Source organism: Salvelinus fontinalis, unplaced genomic scaffold (genome assembly GCF_029448725.1).
Source record: "Salvelinus fontinalis isolate EN_2023a unplaced genomic scaffold, ASM2944872v1 scaffold_0057, whole genome shotgun sequence".
NCBI classification, from domain to species: Eukaryota; Metazoa; Chordata; class Actinopteri; order Salmoniformes; family Salmonidae; genus Salvelinus; species Salvelinus fontinalis.
In genome coordinates, this window is record NW_026600266.1 from 369,994 (window position 1) to 386,481 (window position 16,488).

The 16,488-nt window shown below is 43.3% G+C and overlaps 2 protein-coding genes across 2 annotated transcripts; both read left to right on the plus strand.

Moving 5' to 3' along the window:
• Positions 1-368: 368 nt before the first annotated feature.
• Positions 369-4,159, plus strand: LOC129842640 (GTPase IMAP family member 9-like). The gene is made up of 4 exons (XM_055911263.1): positions 369-657; positions 953-984; positions 2,501-2,551; positions 2,687-4,159. Exons 2-4 carry the CDS (start codon positions 969-971, stop codon positions 3,673-3,675), a joined length of 1,056 nt encoding a protein of 351 aa, XP_055767238.1. The 5' UTR covers positions 369-657; positions 953-968; the 3' UTR covers positions 3,676-4,159.
• Positions 4,160-5,358: 1,199 nt separating this feature from the next.
• Positions 5,359-16,005, plus strand: LOC129842645 (probable E3 ubiquitin-protein ligase TRIML1). Its single transcript, XM_055911269.1, has 9 exons — positions 5,359-6,333; positions 10,739-10,863; positions 11,147-11,297; positions 11,967-12,050; positions 12,689-12,808; positions 13,025-13,165; positions 13,800-13,947; positions 14,232-14,258; positions 14,797-16,005. Exons 2-9 carry the CDS (start codon positions 10,742-10,744, stop codon positions 15,042-15,044), a joined length of 1,041 nt encoding a protein of 346 aa, XP_055767244.1. The 5' UTR covers positions 5,359-6,333; positions 10,739-10,741; the 3' UTR covers positions 15,045-16,005.
• Positions 16,006-16,488: the final 483 nt, after the last annotated feature.

The following is a 16,488-nucleotide window of genomic DNA, read 5'->3' on the forward strand; positions in this document are numbered from 1 at the left end:
TACTGCTTTTATTTATTTATTTTTCTGCTCTTTTGCACACCAGTATCTCTACTTGCACATGATCATCTGATGATTTATCACTCCAGTGTTAATCTGCTCAATTGTAATTATTCGATTTATTGCTTACCTCCTCATGCCTTTTGCACACATTGCATATAGATTCTCTTTTTTTTCTACCATATTGTTTACTCCATGCGTAACTCTGTGTTGTTGTCTGTTCACACTGCTATGCTTTATCTTGGCCAGGTCGCAGTTGCAAATGAGAACTTGTTCTCAACTAGCCTCCTACCTGGTTAAATAAAGGTGAAATATATATATATATATTTTTTAAACCAATGGAATGGTCTAAAATGAGTCAACTATGCACATCCGGGGCACCCGTAACGCATCCTGATTTGCTGTAGCCATAGATATCACTTTCGATTTGACTCTAAGTTATAAAGTAAACATTATGGCCTACAGTTCAAACAGATTTGATCAGATTTGTATATGTCTATATCTTCTCATTTAAATTATATCGTGAACTGGATTGTATGCAACGATAAACGATATAGTTTGTTATTTTAGCATGTGTGAATAAAGAAAGTTTCGGAGCGCTCGACAGAATGACATCGTCGACAGAAATTAAGACGTAGAATTCTCCAGTCGGCAAATTCCGTAAGTAATGGACGTACATGATTCCTGCGGTAAAACAGTTATTTATTTTGGTTGAATACTCCTGTCCACTTTATTATAGTTATCCTATGTATATTGTTATATGTCATGTTTTTTTCTTTCTGTGAAGTACTTGTGATTGTTTCGGTGTACAGTAACTGTACAAAACGGTGCATCGTGCCCTTCTAGGCCTGTACCCAAAGCCTTATAAGAAATTCAAATATACGTTGTGATCACACCAATTATCAGGCTACTAATTTCCTCCACATTAACCATTTACACACTGTTGTTTTAATAGGTTAAGCTGCACAATTATGGCATCCAATGAGAGTGAGTATCATTCCTTATTTGATACATTGTTGGATCCCATTGGGCACAGACGTCAATTCAACGTCTATTCTACCTTGGTTCAACGTTGATTCAACCAATGTGTGCCCAGTGGGATATTGCAGTTGTTATTGCTGAGTACGCCTGTATGCCGTATATTGGGTATTATAGTATGTTATACTGTATTATAGTATGTTATACTGTATTATAGTAGAATCATAAAACACGGGACGAGATGTTGAAACTGTCCATTGTGCCAATAGATGGTATGCACTCACATGAGATTTGCCGTGATGTTGACAGAGTGGCATGGGAGGTTTATTTCTTAGACTGGGTTAAGATGTCAATTTTGGGACACATCCTCAGTAGTGTGCCTTCGAATCAGTGGGTGTTTCGGCCTTTAATCACTAAACACCCTCATCAAAGGTGGCCAGCTAAAGGGTGATCAAGCCTTAGCTTGTGTCCCATGCCCAATTAAGATTTCCCATGGGACTATGCAAGGCAGGGGCGTCCTCTTCCCTGAGCCAGCCCTATACCTTATACTGTATTATAGTATGTTATACTGTATTATAGTATGTTATACTGTATTATAGTGTGTTATACTGTATTATAGTATGTTATACTGTATTATAGTATGTTATACTGTATTATAGTGTGTTATACTGTATTATAGTATGTTATACTGTATTATAGTGTGTTATACTGTATTATAGTGTGTTATACTGTATTATAGTATGTAATACTGTATTATAGTATGTTATACTGCATTATAGTATGTTATACTGTATTATAGTATGTTATACTGTATTATAGTGTGTTGTGTTTGTGTACGCTGACTTCTCTAAATTCATTTCCATGTAAATAACAATAAAGTATATTTAAGCAATAAGACCAGAGGAGGTGTGGTGTAATATACTACAGCTAAGGGCTGTTTTTTATGCACGACACAACATGGAGTGCCTGGACACAGCCCTTAGCCGTGGTATACTAGCCATATACCACAAACACCCAAGGTGCCTTATTGCTATTATAAACTGGTTACCAACGTAATTAGAGCAGTAAAAATACATGTTTTATCATACCCGTGGTATACGGCCTGATGTACCACAGCTGTCAGCCAATCAGCATTCAGGGCTCGAACCAACCAGTTTATAATATACTTTATATTTATATATGTTGTGTTCCTGTATTTGTATGCTGACTTCTCTAAATGAATTTTCCATGGAAATGGACAGTAAAGTATTGTGTATGGTATGTCAGGAAGTGATATGGGTATACAGCACAGGTGTCAAACTCATTCCACGGGGGGCCGAGTGTCTGCGGGTTTTCGCTCCTCCCTTGTACTTGATTGATGAATTAACATCACTAATTAGTTAGGAACTCCCCACACCTGGTTGTCTAGGGCTTTATTGAAAGGAAAAACCAAAAACCTGCAGACACTAGGCCCTCCGTGGAATGAGTTTGACACCCCTGGTATACAGTATATTTAGTAGGCCTATAACTTAACATGTTTTCATAGGTTCTAAACGGAAAAGGAGGAGGAAGAGCAGCATGGAGGAGCCCCCTTATTGTGAGTTCTATACATTTTAGTTTTGTATTCATCTGTACATAAATAAATACTTGTGATGTCCAAGAGAATAGTGCATGCTGGTCTAATTGTGTACTTTTGTTGACTGTTGGTTGTGTGTGTGTGTTTGTTTGTCAGTGTCAGGCGATGCAGAGTTTAGAGTCCTTCTCTTTGGGAGAGGTGGCCGCAGTCAATTTTCTCTGGCAAACTCCATTCTGGGGACAGTTGTGTTCGCGGATGAGCTCTGCAACATTACAGAGAGTCAGAGACACAGGAGTGAGGCGTTCGAGAGAAAACTAGCTGTGATCAACACTCCAAACCTCTCTGAGTATGAGGCATCCCAGAAAGAGCTGAGAAGAGTGTTCAAGATGTCTGTGTGTATGTCCTCTCCTGGTCCCTACGTCGTTCTCTTTGCATTCGACCTGAACAACATCTCACCAAGTGCAGTAAGCATCCTGGAACTGGTCACAAAGCATTTTGGGGACAGCATCTTGAACCACATGATGGTGGTGGTGTGCCATGAGGAGGAGAAGGAGGATTCAGCTCTAGAGGAGAAAGTCAAGACTAACAGAGACTTCAGGGAGCTCATTGAGAAGTGTGGACAAAGGTATCACCTCTTCAATGAGAGGAAGGCCCGGAGAGACGAGAAGGTTTCCAGACAGCTCCTGGAGAAGATGGACGACATGGTGAGGGAAAACGGATGCAGATTCTACTCCAATCACCAATACCAGGAAGCAGAGGAGAGAATCCAGAAAGAGGAGCGTTTCATGATGAAAGGGAGAAAGAAAGAGATGCTGACAAAGAGGAAGGAGCTGGAGAGCAGGTACACATGTGAAGGTCTTGAGAAGGAGCTGCTGCAGTTTGAGACGAGGATAAGAGTAGAGAACCGAGAGAAGGCTGAGAGGAAGATCTCCGAGGTACTGGGATTTACTCTCACAGCAGTTGACTATGCTGCTGCAGTAGGTAAAGGGGCAGCTCTCGGGGCTTTATGTGGAGCGGTCATGGGGTTTGAGGGTATGGCGGTGGGAGCCGCTGTAGGTGCCGTCGTCGGGGGTGTCATAGGAGGTGCTGCCAGTGCGGCATGGGGTTACCTCACAAACTCTGCTGCACAAATGAATAGACGTTGAGACAATGGTGCCTACATCAATGATGCATTGCAGAGTTGAACAGGTTGTGTCATGTTGATGCCGTTCCTGCACAGTTTAACACCACTGTCAGATTTGTAGAGGTCTGAGGCCAATCAGTTCACTAATGAATCTTATTTGTCAGTGAGGAAATATTCAGAGCTGTATGTTTTGTAGATAATAGACGCTGTTGATTTCTTTGGCTGCTGATCTGGTGATGGTTTCTAGTAGGTTATTTTACCCAGATTCATTGTTGAAATCCGTAATCGTGAATAGAGGGAGATCCTTTAACGATGGAATATTTAAACACATTATAAATGTACTGTTGTTTTTGGTGTCTTTGGAATTCACAATAAATCTGTGTACATTTAAATAGGTATGTAAATATACATTCTAAATCCATTTATGAAAGAACATTGTTATTTTTAATTTTATATTACTGCTGCTGTATATGTCTCTATTTTGCCTAATAAATTCCCTTTAAAAAATATATAAATCCCTGTTTTGCTACCCTGTGGTATTTTTATTGTGTTAAAGCACATGTCTGATCTGCCATTGCTGTACTGAACAGTCTGACAGACAGTTCAATCAAGAGAGACCAGTCAGTCTCCCTAGGTTCACTTGCTCTTTCAGCTTCAACACTTCCTTCTCAAACACATTCCACTTAATCTTTCCACCAGCCGTCCCTCCAGCACTCCTTCACGGCTACACGGCTAACCTCCTACACTGCTAAACGGCTACACGGCTAACCTCCTACACTGCTAAACGGCTACACGGCTAACCTCCTACACTGCTAAACGGCTACACTGCTAAACGGCTACACAGCTAACCTCCTACACTGCTAAACGGCTACACGGCTAACCTCCTACACTGCTAAACGGCTACACAGCTAACCTCCTACACTGCTAAACGGCTACACTGCTAAACGGCTACACAGCTAACCTCCTACACTGCTAAACGGCTACACGGCTAACCTCCTACACTGCTAATCGGCTACACGGCTAACCTCCTACACTGCTACACAGCTAACCTCCTACACTTCTAAACGGCTACACGGCTAACCTCCTACACTGCTAAACGGCTACACGGCTAACCTCCTACACTGCTAAACGGCTACACGGCTAACCTCCTACACTGCTAAACGGCTACACGGCTAACCTCCTACACTGCTAAACGGCTACACGGCTAACCTTATACACTGCTAAACGGCTACACGGCTAACCTCCTACACTGCTAAACGGCTACACGGCTAACCTCCTACACTGCTAAACGGCTACACGGCTAACCTCCTACACTGCTAAACGGCTACACGGCTAACCTCCTACACTGCTAAACGGCTACACAGCTAACTTCCTAAACGGCTACACGGCTAACCTCCTACAATGCTAAACGGCTACACAGCTAACTTCCTAAACGGCTACACGCTAACTTCCTAAACGGCTACACGGCTAACCTCCTACACTGCTAAACGGCTACACAGCTAACCTCCTACACTGCTAAACAGCTACACAGCTAACCTCCTACACTGCTGCACAAATCCACTCTAGCAGGGCTCTGGTGTCCAGCCTTCCACGATGACTACTGGATCTCTGGCTGCAGAACCCACTGATACTGTACAGTATCTCTCTCTCTGTCTCCTCTGTCTCTGTGTGTGGCAGTTGAGGCTGGGGAAGAGGGTAGCCACCACATAGTCTCATCCACAGGCTCAACTAATACAGTACAGAGAGACAGCGTAGGCTAGTGGACGAGACTAGCTATTACAGGGCTAGCTCTGGTCCAGAGTGTTAGTGAACCTTCAGGATGGCTCAGCGTTAGCAAGCCACACTAACACACCCTGGACCAGAGCTACTGCAGGGCCAGGTGCTGCTGTTTGTCAGCTCTAACACCCTGGACCAGAGCTACTGCAGGGCCAGGTGCTGCTGTTTGACAGCTCTAACACCCTGGACCAGAGCTACTGCAGGGCCTGGTGCTGCTGTTTGACAGCTCTAACACCCTGGACCAGAGCTACTGCAGAGCCTGGTGCTGCTGTTTGACAGCTCCAACACCCTGGACCAGAGCTACTGCAGGGCCTGGTGTTGCTGTTTGACAGCTCTAACACCCTGGACCAGAGCTACTGCAGAGCCTGGTGCTGCTGTTTGACAGGTCTAACACCCTGGACCAGAGCTACTGCAGAGCCTGGTGCTGCTGTTTGACAGCTCTAACAGGGTGGGTGGGGCCTTACCTAAGACTGCCCCTTCTCCCCAAGTGTGCACTTGTTTACTTTACTTTACTTATTTGAAATGAATATAGGAAATATGGAAACTTCCTCTAGCCTATTGTCCATGGCTCCACCAATCAAATGCTTTTACGTTTGTGGGGAGTAGTGAAGTGCACCCTTCAGGAAGAAGGAGAGATCATTAGGACGTGACCAATGTCTAAGGTTACAGCCTCCTCCCAAAGCAAACACCTGATTGACTGACAACAGTTGAACACACCTGGATTAAACCCCACCCACAGCACCTTTCTAGGAACTCACACCTGTCACCTGGCCTCTGAATACAGGAAGAGAGACAGACTGACTAGCGACCGAAGCTCTGAACACCTGGCCTCTGAATACAGGAAGAGAGACAGACTGACTAGCGACCGAAGCTCTGAGCACCTGGCCAGGAACAAGTGGGACAGGTAGGTTTAACTTGTTCACATCATACTGAACATAGGTTGTAAATAATGAACACAGCTTGGGAACAATAAAGCTTATTCTAATCTATCCTCCTTGTCAGGATGTTGGCTCTCTGTTCAGAACAGTATGTTAAACATCCATTTTCTTTTATAACATGTTTACGACTGAACAGGTCAGGACGTCACTCTTCTCAGTTCAGGAAGTCACAACTTTATAGGTACTACACTGTTGGTTTTTAACTGGTAAAAGAGAGAAAATACAATACCACTTTGAGGTAAAACAAACAGTTGTGATTCTAGTGAAAATAATAGCTTGAAGAGCTCATGCAGGCGTTGAGTGTTGTGTTGGTTCCTTGATTATGTAACAGAATATGTGGTGTTACCTGTTCTACTGCATACCAAGGAATGTTACGCTCTCTGTCTCTCAAACACACAGACAGACACAGACAGACAGAGCCAGACAGACTCTGACAGAATCTCCACATCCTGTCTTTCGTCTAATCAGATTGGATTATCTGGAATGTGACTTTGCTCGCTGCGGTGATGTCAAGGACATGAGGTCATAGCTTTTATGTTGGGAGTCTGTTGGCTGCACCAAGTCTCAATGGCTTCCTCTCCAATACTGCAAATGGCACCCTATTTCCTGTATAGTGCACTACTTTTGACCCAGGGCCCCATAGGGAATAGGGTGCCATTTAGGAAGGAGCCTATATGTTAGTTCAAATATTTGTTATTGAACACACACAAGAATGGTGTATAGGTATAAAAGACAAGTATACAATTCTTATCTAAACATAAAAGAGCAGACATGAACAACAAGACCCAGAGTTCTGGGTACAAAACAAATATTACAAAACAAGACATACAGAACAAGGACAGGCAGAAAGAAAGAGGGTAGATGTCACCCCCCTTTATCCCCCCCTTTATCCCTCCCCCGCTTCTTCCCCCCCTTTATCCCTTCCCCTTATTCCCCTCCCGACTGCTCGGGTGGCGGTGCCAGCACATGCTGCCCAAAGGTAGATTAAAATATTACAATTGAGAGTGCGTTAAAAAGTACAAATTCACAGCGCCGACTGGTCCAAGTAAGAGAGGAAAGGCTGCCAGATTTGATCAAATGTTGATAATTTATTGTTCAGTATATATCTAATTCTTTCTAACTGTAAAGTGTTTGCCAATTCGCTGAGCCATAATTTGGTAGAGGGCGCTTCCCTCCATTTCCAAAACAACAAGATACTTTTTTTTGCCGAAATGAGACTGTAAGAGATGAGTTGTTTTTGGGGGTTGGTTAATCCGTTTAGGGAATCAGACACTCCCAGGATTATCAGAAGGGGGCCTGGGTCTATTGAAGTCTCCAGAACTTCAGAGAGGATCCTAGATGCACACTATATTTAAGACAAAACACTGTATGTTCCCTCTAGTCAGTGTTAACATCTTAACTTCAGTAGCCCTCCGCTGTCCTTGAGTTTCATAACCGATGAGTTTTATAAACCTCTGTCCTTCTTCAGCTTGTTATTTATCAGAAAATGGGAAAGAGGTTATTGAATGAATCAGTCTTTGTTATTTCACCTTGGAAAGTATGATTGTATTATATTCCTTGCTGAGTGTCATGTTCCTGACCTATTGTTCCTTTTTCTTTTATTTATTTAGTTGGTCAGGGCATGAGTTGGGGTGGGTTGTCTTTGTGTGTTTTTTGTATTGTCTAGGGCACAGGTGTCAAACTCATTCCACGGGGGGCCGAGTGTCTGCGGGTTTTCGCTCCTCCCTTGTACTTGATTGATGAATTAACGTCACTAATTAGTTAGGAACTCCCCACACCTGGTTGTCTAGGGCTTTATTGAAAGGAAAAAACAAAAACCTGCAGACACTAGGCCCTCCGTGGAATGAGTTTGACACCCCTGGTCTAGGGTGTTGTATGGTTTAGGGGGTTAAGTAGAGTAGATGGGTTAGTGTTCAGTGTAGGTGTCTAGGAAAGTCTATGGTTGCCTGAATTGGTTCTCAATTAGAGACAGCTGGTTATTGTTGTCTCTGATTGGGAGCCATATTTAAGGCAGCCATAGGCTTTAGCTGTTGTGGGTAATTGTCTATGTGTAGTGTTTGTGTCAGCACTATTTGTCTGTATAGCTTCACGGTCGTCAGTTTGTTATTTTGGTTGGTTTGTGTATAGTTGTTAGTTTCTTGTTTTTTCTCTCTTCTAAAAATAAAAGAAGATGTATTTTGCAAACGCTGCGCCTTGGTCCACTTTCTCACAAGAAGATGATCGTGACACTGAGCGAAAACAGTCACGTACAGAGCCTTCGGAAAGTATTTTTTGTTACAGCCTTATTCTCAAATGAATTCAATAAATATAAATCCTCAGCAATCTACACACAATACCCCATAATGACAAAGCAAAAACTGTTTTTTTTATTTTTGGGGGGCAAATTTATAAGAATCTATGAACAGAAATAACTCATTTACTCAGACTCTTTGCTATGAGACTCAAAATTGAGCACAGATGCATCCTGTTTCCATTGATCATCCTTGAGATGTTCCTACAACTTGATTGGAGTCCATCTGTGGTAAATTCAATTGATTGGACATGATTTGGAAAGGCACACACCTGTCTATATAAGGTCCCACAGTTGACAGTACATGTCAGAGCAAAAACCAAGCCATGAGGTTGAAGGAATTGTCCGTAGAGCCCCGAGACAGGATTGTGTTGAGGCACAGATCTGGAGAAGGGTACCAAAACATTTCTGCAGGTCACCAAGAACACAGTGGCCTCCATCATTCTTAAATGGAAGCAGTTTGGAACCACCAAGACTTTTCCTAGAGCTGGCCGCCCGGCCAAACTGAGCAATCGGGGGAGAAGGGCCTTGGTCAGGGAGGTGACCAAGAACCCGATGGTCACTCTGACGGAGCTCTAGAGTTCCTCTGTGGAGATGGGAGAACCTTCCAGAAGGACAACAATCTCTGCAGCACTCCACAAATCAGGAAACCACTCCTCAGTGAAAGACACATGACAGCCCGCTTGGACTCTCAGACCATGAGAAACAAGATTCTCTGGTCTGATGAAACCAAGATTGATCTCTTTGGTCTGAATGCCAAACGTCACGTCTGGAGGAAACCTGCCACCATCCCTACGGTGAAGCATGGTGGTGGCAGAATCATGCTGTGGGGATGTTTTTCATCGGCAGGGACTGGGAGGCTAGTCAGCATCGAGGCAAATATGAACATAAAGTACAGAGAGAAATTATGAAAACCTGCTCTCAGGTCCTCAGACTGGGACGAAGGTTCACCTTCCAACAGGACAATGACCCTAAGCACAGAGCCAAGACAACGCATGAGTGGCTTTGGGACAAGTCTCTGAATATCTTTGAGTGACCCAGCCAGAGCCCGGACTTGAACCCGATCGAACATCTCTGTAGAGATCTGAAAATAGCTGTGCAGCAACACTCCCCATCCGACCTGACAGAGCTTGAGAGGATCTGCTGAGAAGAATGGGAGAAACTCCCCAAATACAAGTGTGCCAAGCTTGTAACGTCATACCCAAGAAGACTCGAGGCTGTAATCGCTGTGGTCTGAATACCAATATTTCTGTTTTTTGTTTTAAATACATTTGCAAAAATGTCTAAACCTGTTTTTGCTTTGCTTTTCATTATGGGGTATTGTGTCTGTAGATTGAGGGAGGGGGGGGACGGGACAATTTAATCCATTTTAGAATAAGGATGTAATCAAACAAAACGTGGGAAAAGTCAAGGGGTCTGAATACTTTCCGAAGGCATTGTAACCCAACTTTCACTGACTAGTTGATTGAGTTTAACGAGTGAATACTGTGGCTTTTACCGCATGCTCTTCTTCCATTGGAAAAAATGAATGGGGGAAACCTTCAATAACTTGTTAAAAAAAAACTGTACCAGTGAACTCTGTCTGGCCTATCAAATGGAAGTATTACGTGACAAGAAAATGTCAAGAGACTTGACATTTCATCTATATATTGATATATGATGGGGTGCGACTTTTGGGTTTTTAGAAGTGAGGGGACGACAATGATAAAACTGGGGGGGGGGACATGATATATATTTTCAAACAGGCTACGCGACTGCTCGGAGACGTCCGCATGGTCCTAAAGCATACCGTCGCCTCGTTTTTGTATCACATTACAATGGTAATGGGGGGAGATAAAAATGCAGTTTCAGAATGTGGAGTGGGGGGGGACTTGCCCCCAGTGAAAGTTGCTTCCCTGTTAATGAGAGACGGTACACTACAAGTATCTGATACTACAAAGTGTTTCATGCTCAATCTCGTAACATATTGAACTTGGACCTTTTTAGAAAATGGGGAATTGAAAGAGGGTGGAGAGATGGATTAGAGGGAAAAGAAGGGTACGGAAAGGATGAATTGATTGATTTCTATGGTGTTCTTCCAGGGCATGGCATCTACCATCAGCCTCGTCTCCGAGAGACACTTCCTGTGCCCGCTGTGTCAGGACATCTTCAGCAGTCCCGTGACTACTCCGTGTGGCCACAGTTTCTGTCAGGCCTGCCTGTGTGGGTACGTCCTCTTTATCTTACCATTATAAAACATGGAGGTCGGGGGTGTCTATCGTTTGTGGAACTTTATTGAAAGCATTGCAGAGGATCCGTACATTGTTGTTCACGAGCTCTGAAGCTCAAATAGTGCATGAGTAAAACATGGACTGGAGTACTGAGCATATCATCATCATAATAAAAACATGGACTGGAGTACTGAGCGTATCATCAGCATAATAAAAACATGGACTGGAGTACTGAGCGTATCATCAGCATAATAAAAACATGGACTGGGCTCATTACAGGTACTGGACCCGGCACCGTTCAGACTACTGTCCCCTCTGCAAGAGGTTGTTCCATTCCAGGCCAGACCTTAGTGTCAACCGCATCCTGGTTGACGTCTGTGACAACTACAGGAAGACACGGCCTGAGAGCCTTGAGGAGAGCCACGACACGGTACTCTAGTGACCTTAGTGCAACGTATTGTGACATTAAGAGGTTCAAGACGCTACGGTGTACCTGTTATAGATACCTTGGTGTCATGATACCTTGGTGTAATCCTCTTGGTGGCATGATACCTTGGTGTAATCCTCTTGGTGGCATGATACCTTGGTGTAATCCTCTTGATGTTATGATACCTTGGTGTCATGATACCTTGGTGTAATCCTCTTGATGTCATGATACCTTGGTGTAATCCTCTTGATGTCATGATACCTTGGTGTAATCCTCTTGATGTCATGATACCTTGGTGTAATCCTCTTGATGTTATGATACCTTGGTGTAATCCTCTTGATGTCATGATACCTTGGTGTAACCTCTTGATGTCATGATACCGTGGTGTAATCCTCTTGATGTTATGATACCGTGGTGTAATCCTCTTGGTGTTATGATACCTTGGTGTAACCTCTTGATATTATGATACCTTGGTGTATTCCTCTTGATGTCATGATACCTTGGTGTAATCCTCTTGGTGTCATGATACCTTGGTGTAATCCTCTTGGTGTCATGATACCTTGGTGTATTCCTCTTGATGTCATGATACCTTGGTGTATTCCTCTTGATGTCATGATACCTTGGTGCAATCCTCTTGATGTTATGATACCTTGGTGTAATCCTCTTCTGCAGCCACAGGTTGTAGACATTGACCAGATGATCCAGGAGAGACTGAAGAAAGTTGACAGACTCAGACACTCCCTGCAGCTCCTCAAAGTGAGTCCTGATCCCAAATGGGCCCCTAGCCCCTACACCAGGGCTCTCCAAGCCTCTTCCTGGACAGCTACCCTCCTGTAGGTTTTAACTCCAACTCCAGTTATAACTAACCTGGTTCAGTTTATCAACCAGCTAATTATTAGAATCAGGTGCACTAGATTAGGGTTGTAGTGAAAACCTAGGATGGTAGCTCTCCAGGTACAGGGTTAGAGAGGTCCTACAGGATGGTATCTCTCCAGGTACAGGGTTAGAGAGGTCCTACAGGATGGTAGCTCTCCAGGTCCAGGGTTAGAGAGGTCCTACAGGATGGTAGCTTTACTGGTACAGGGTTAGAGAGGTCCTACAGGATGGTAGCTCTCCAGGTCCAGGGTTAGAGAGGTCCTACAGGATGGTAGCTTTACTGGTACAGGGTTAGAGAGGTCCTACACCCTACCCCCTTATGTAGATCTAGATGAGTTAGACAAATCCACCACCCTTACCACATACATGTTTTGTCCAATCACACATTATCATCTTAAAGTGATGTGAGATACAGACATGTATTTCATCCAATCAGAACTGATGTCTGAGCTATTGACAGTATCTTGTCCAATCAGAACTGATGTCTGAGATATTGATATTGTCTTTTGTCCAATCAGAACTCGTGTGTGAGGGAGGTGCGTGAGAGCCAGAAGGTGTTCTCTGCCCTCGTCAGTTCCATGGAGAAGAGCCACAAGGCCGTGGTGACAGCCATTGAGGAGAGACAGGGGAAGGAGGAGGTCTGTAATGTACAGTAATACTCTGATTTATTCATGAACTTATAAACTTAGATTAAAAATAATAACGGATTGGATTTATTTAGCTCCATTCTCGTAAATGAGGTACACAAAGCGCTTTATGTATGTAAGGGGAAAACTCACCTCATCCACCACCTATTGACAGAATACAATGTGATTATCAATATACCAAATGTAACAATGTTTGTGTTTCTTTAGAGGATTGTTGAGAAGCTGGTGAAGGAGCTGGAACAGGAGATTCAACAGCTGAGGAGTGGAGACTCTGACCTGGGGCCTTGTCAATCTCAGCAGAGCCGTGATGAGCTCTGTGGTGGAGGTGGTCAGAAGAGTGTTGCAGTGGTAAGCATGGAGTAGGGGGAAGTCACCCCGAGACGCTAGTCTTGGGTCAGATTAGCATTTTCTCCACTAATGGTTAAGGTTTAGATTGAGGGAAAGGAAGCTGATCCTAGATCTGTACCTAGGGGAAACTTCACCCCAGAGCGGTAATCATGTACTTAAGCAATAAGGCCCGAGGGGGTGTGGCATATAGTCAATATACCAGAGCCAAGGGCTGTTCTTATGTACGACGCAAAGCAGAGTACGGCCTGGATACAGACCTTAAAACTGGTTACCAACGTCACTAGAACAGGAAAAATAAATGTTTTTTCATACCCGTGGTACACCACGGTATTCAGCCAATCAGCATTCAGGGCTCGAACCACCCAGTTTATAATGTCTGATATACCTCGGATTTCAGCCAATCAGAATTCAGGACCAAAACTACCTGGTTTATAATGTAGATTAGACCACAGTAGGTCGACACGTAGACCTCTGCTTCATCATGTCTTCATTTCCAAAAACAGTTTGTAAAACAGAGTTTCTTAATTATCATGACCACAGAAGAAAAGGCTTGAACCCTTAAATTAGTCCCCCAACCACTTATATTTCATCTTAAAATATAACAGTGTTTGTTTGTCCTCCATGAACGTTGCAGAGCACCACTTCCACCACGGGCTACTCTGAGAGGAGGGACTGGTCCAAGGTTTCCATTGAGACAGACCCCTGTATGGGCGTGACCAGGAGAGCAGTATCAGACCTGATGGACATGGTTAAAGGAGAGCTCTGTAGACTCTCTAAAGCTGGTTAGTAGTACACTACAGATACTATCTTTCATACTGGATCTATCTCTTACAGTTCTACATCCACCCTCAACACTTTAGTAGCCTACATGTTTAGTGTTGATTAGACATCTGTCAGCATCTGATAAATGGTTACAGTATTATTCTACTGCATATCTTTAGGGTGAGTGAAATGTCAGATCTGTTTGTCTGGGAAGGATTCTTATGGAACTGTTATCTTTAGGGTGAGTGAAATGTCAGATCTGTTTGTCTGGGAAGGATTCTTATGGAACTGTTATCTTTTGCAGAGCTGAAGAAAATACAGAAATACACAGGTATGTCTCCCCCTGCCCAAAGAATTAAATACGCCATAATATCAATTTTTTGTTGTTCTTAAAGGACCAGTGCAGTCAAAATTCAGTTTTTCTGTGTTTTATATCATATTGTACAACAGCTGATGAAACTAACACTGTGAAAGTGTGGGGAAGTGTTATTTCCTGATAGTTAATGGTTGATAATACAATCTTTATCAGCAGGTTTGCGTGGGCGGAAGTTGTGTGGTAAATTGGTGAATAGACTAATAACAAAGAGAGTTCCAAACCTCTCTGCCAATAACAGCTAGTCTTCAGTTTTCCCCTCCCCCTCAGACCACTCCCAGACAGTCCTAGCAAAATCTTGCTTGAGAAATACTTTTCACATTTTCGCCCATTTTAATGGAAATCTATTAGAGTAACGTACTTAACTATTACTCAGAAAATAATTTGATATTGATATAAGAATGGCGGCATTGGGCCTTCAAAGTACTTGTTTTACCAAGGTGAGTTTTCTGTTGCCATGGCACTTATATGTTTCTCTCTCCTTCCTCTACCCTAGTAGACATCTCCCTGAGTCCCAAGACGGCCCACGCCTTCCTCTCGGTCTCAGACGACCGGAAACAGGTGCGACACACAGACAAACACCAGGAGGTCCCAGACAACCCCAAGAGGTTTGACCGCGTGTCCAACGTCCTGGGAAGAGAATCCTTCAGCAGCGGCAGGTACTGTAATGTCCCTCTTTATACTTTTGCCTATATAATAGCCTATATAATAGCATTCTATATCTATATATCTATATTATCATAAAGATCTATGATCATATATCTATGGTTCTAAGGACGGATGTCAGGCCGTCTGATATAGTTTGTTTGTTGAACTTTACTGAAACTATTGCAGGGATACAAACTTAAGTAGAAGTTAGGATTCACTCCTGGCTAGTGCTGTATTAAAACATGGACTGGACTTAAATACTAAGTTCATTCGTTATAATGATGAAAACTTGGACTGGACTTGAATGCAAAGTTCATCAGTTGTAATGACGAAAACATGGACTCCATTCCATTCCACCTGGACTAATGCTGACTCCATTCCAAGTACTACTGGACTAATGTTGACTCCTTTCCAGGTACTACTGGACTAATGTTGACTCCATTCCAGGTACTAATGCTGACTCCATTCCAGGTACTAATGTTCACTCCATTCCAGGTACTAATGTTGACTACATTCCAGGTACTACTGGACTAATGTTGGCTCCATTCTAGGTACTACTGGACTAATGTTGGCTCCATTCTAGGTACTACTGGACTAATGCTGACTCCATTCCAGGTACTACTGGACTAATGCTGACTCCATTCCAGGTACAACTGGACTAATGTTGACTCCATTCCAGGTACTACTGGACTAATGTTGACTCCATTCTATGTACTACTGGACTAATGTTGACTCCATTCTAGGTACTACTGGACTAATGTTGACTCCATTCCAGGTACTACTGGACTAATGTTGACTCCATTCCAGGTACTAATACTGACTCCATTCTAGGTACTAATGCTGACTCCATTCTAGGTACTAATGCTGACTCCATTCTAGGTACTAATGCTGACTCCATTCTAGGTACTAATGTTGACTCCATTCTAGGTACTAATGTTGATTCCATTCCAGGTACTAATGCTGACTCCATTCCAGGTACTAATGCTGACTCCATTCCAGGTACTAATGCTGACTCCATTCTAGGTACTAATGCTGACTCCATTCTAGGTACTAATGCTGACTCCATTCTAGGTACTAATGCTGACTCCATTCCAGGTACTAATGCTGACTCCATTCTAGGTACTAATGCTGACTCCATTCTAGGTACTAATGCTGACTCCATTCTAGGTACTAATGTTGACTCCATTCTACGTACTAATGTTGACTCCATTCCAGGTACTAATGTTGACTCCATTCCAGGTACTAATGCTGACTCCATTCCAGGTACTAATGCTGACTCCATTCCAGGTACTAATGCTGACTCCATTCTAGGTACTAATGCTGACTCCATTCTAGGTACTAATGCTGACTCCATTCCAGGTACTAATGCTGACTCCATTCTAGATACTAATGCGGACTCCATTCCAGGTACTAATGCTGACTCCATTCTAGGTACTAATGCTGACTTCATTCCAGGTACTAATGTTGACTCCATTCTAGGTACTAATGCTGACTCCATTCCAGGTACTAATGCTGACTCCATTCCAGGTACTAATGCTGA

Coding starts and splice junctions, on each gene's coding strand:
- LOC129842640 (XM_055911263.1), top strand. Junction 2,552..2,686: donor CATGGAGGAGCCCCCTTATT/GTGAGTTCTATA, acceptor TTTGTTTGTCAG/TGTCAGGCGATGCAGAGTTT.
- LOC129842645 (XM_055911269.1), top strand. CDS start 10,742: ATGGCATCTACCATCAGCCTCGTCTCCGAGAGACACTTCCTGTGCCCG. Junction 13,166..13,799: donor GTCAGAAGAGTGTTGCAGTG/GTAAGCATGGAG, acceptor TGAACGTTGCAG/AGCACCACTTCCACCACGGG. Junction 13,948..14,231: donor CTGTAGACTCTCTAAAGCTG/GTTAGTAGTACA, acceptor TATCTTTTGCAG/AGCTGAAGAAAATACAGAAA.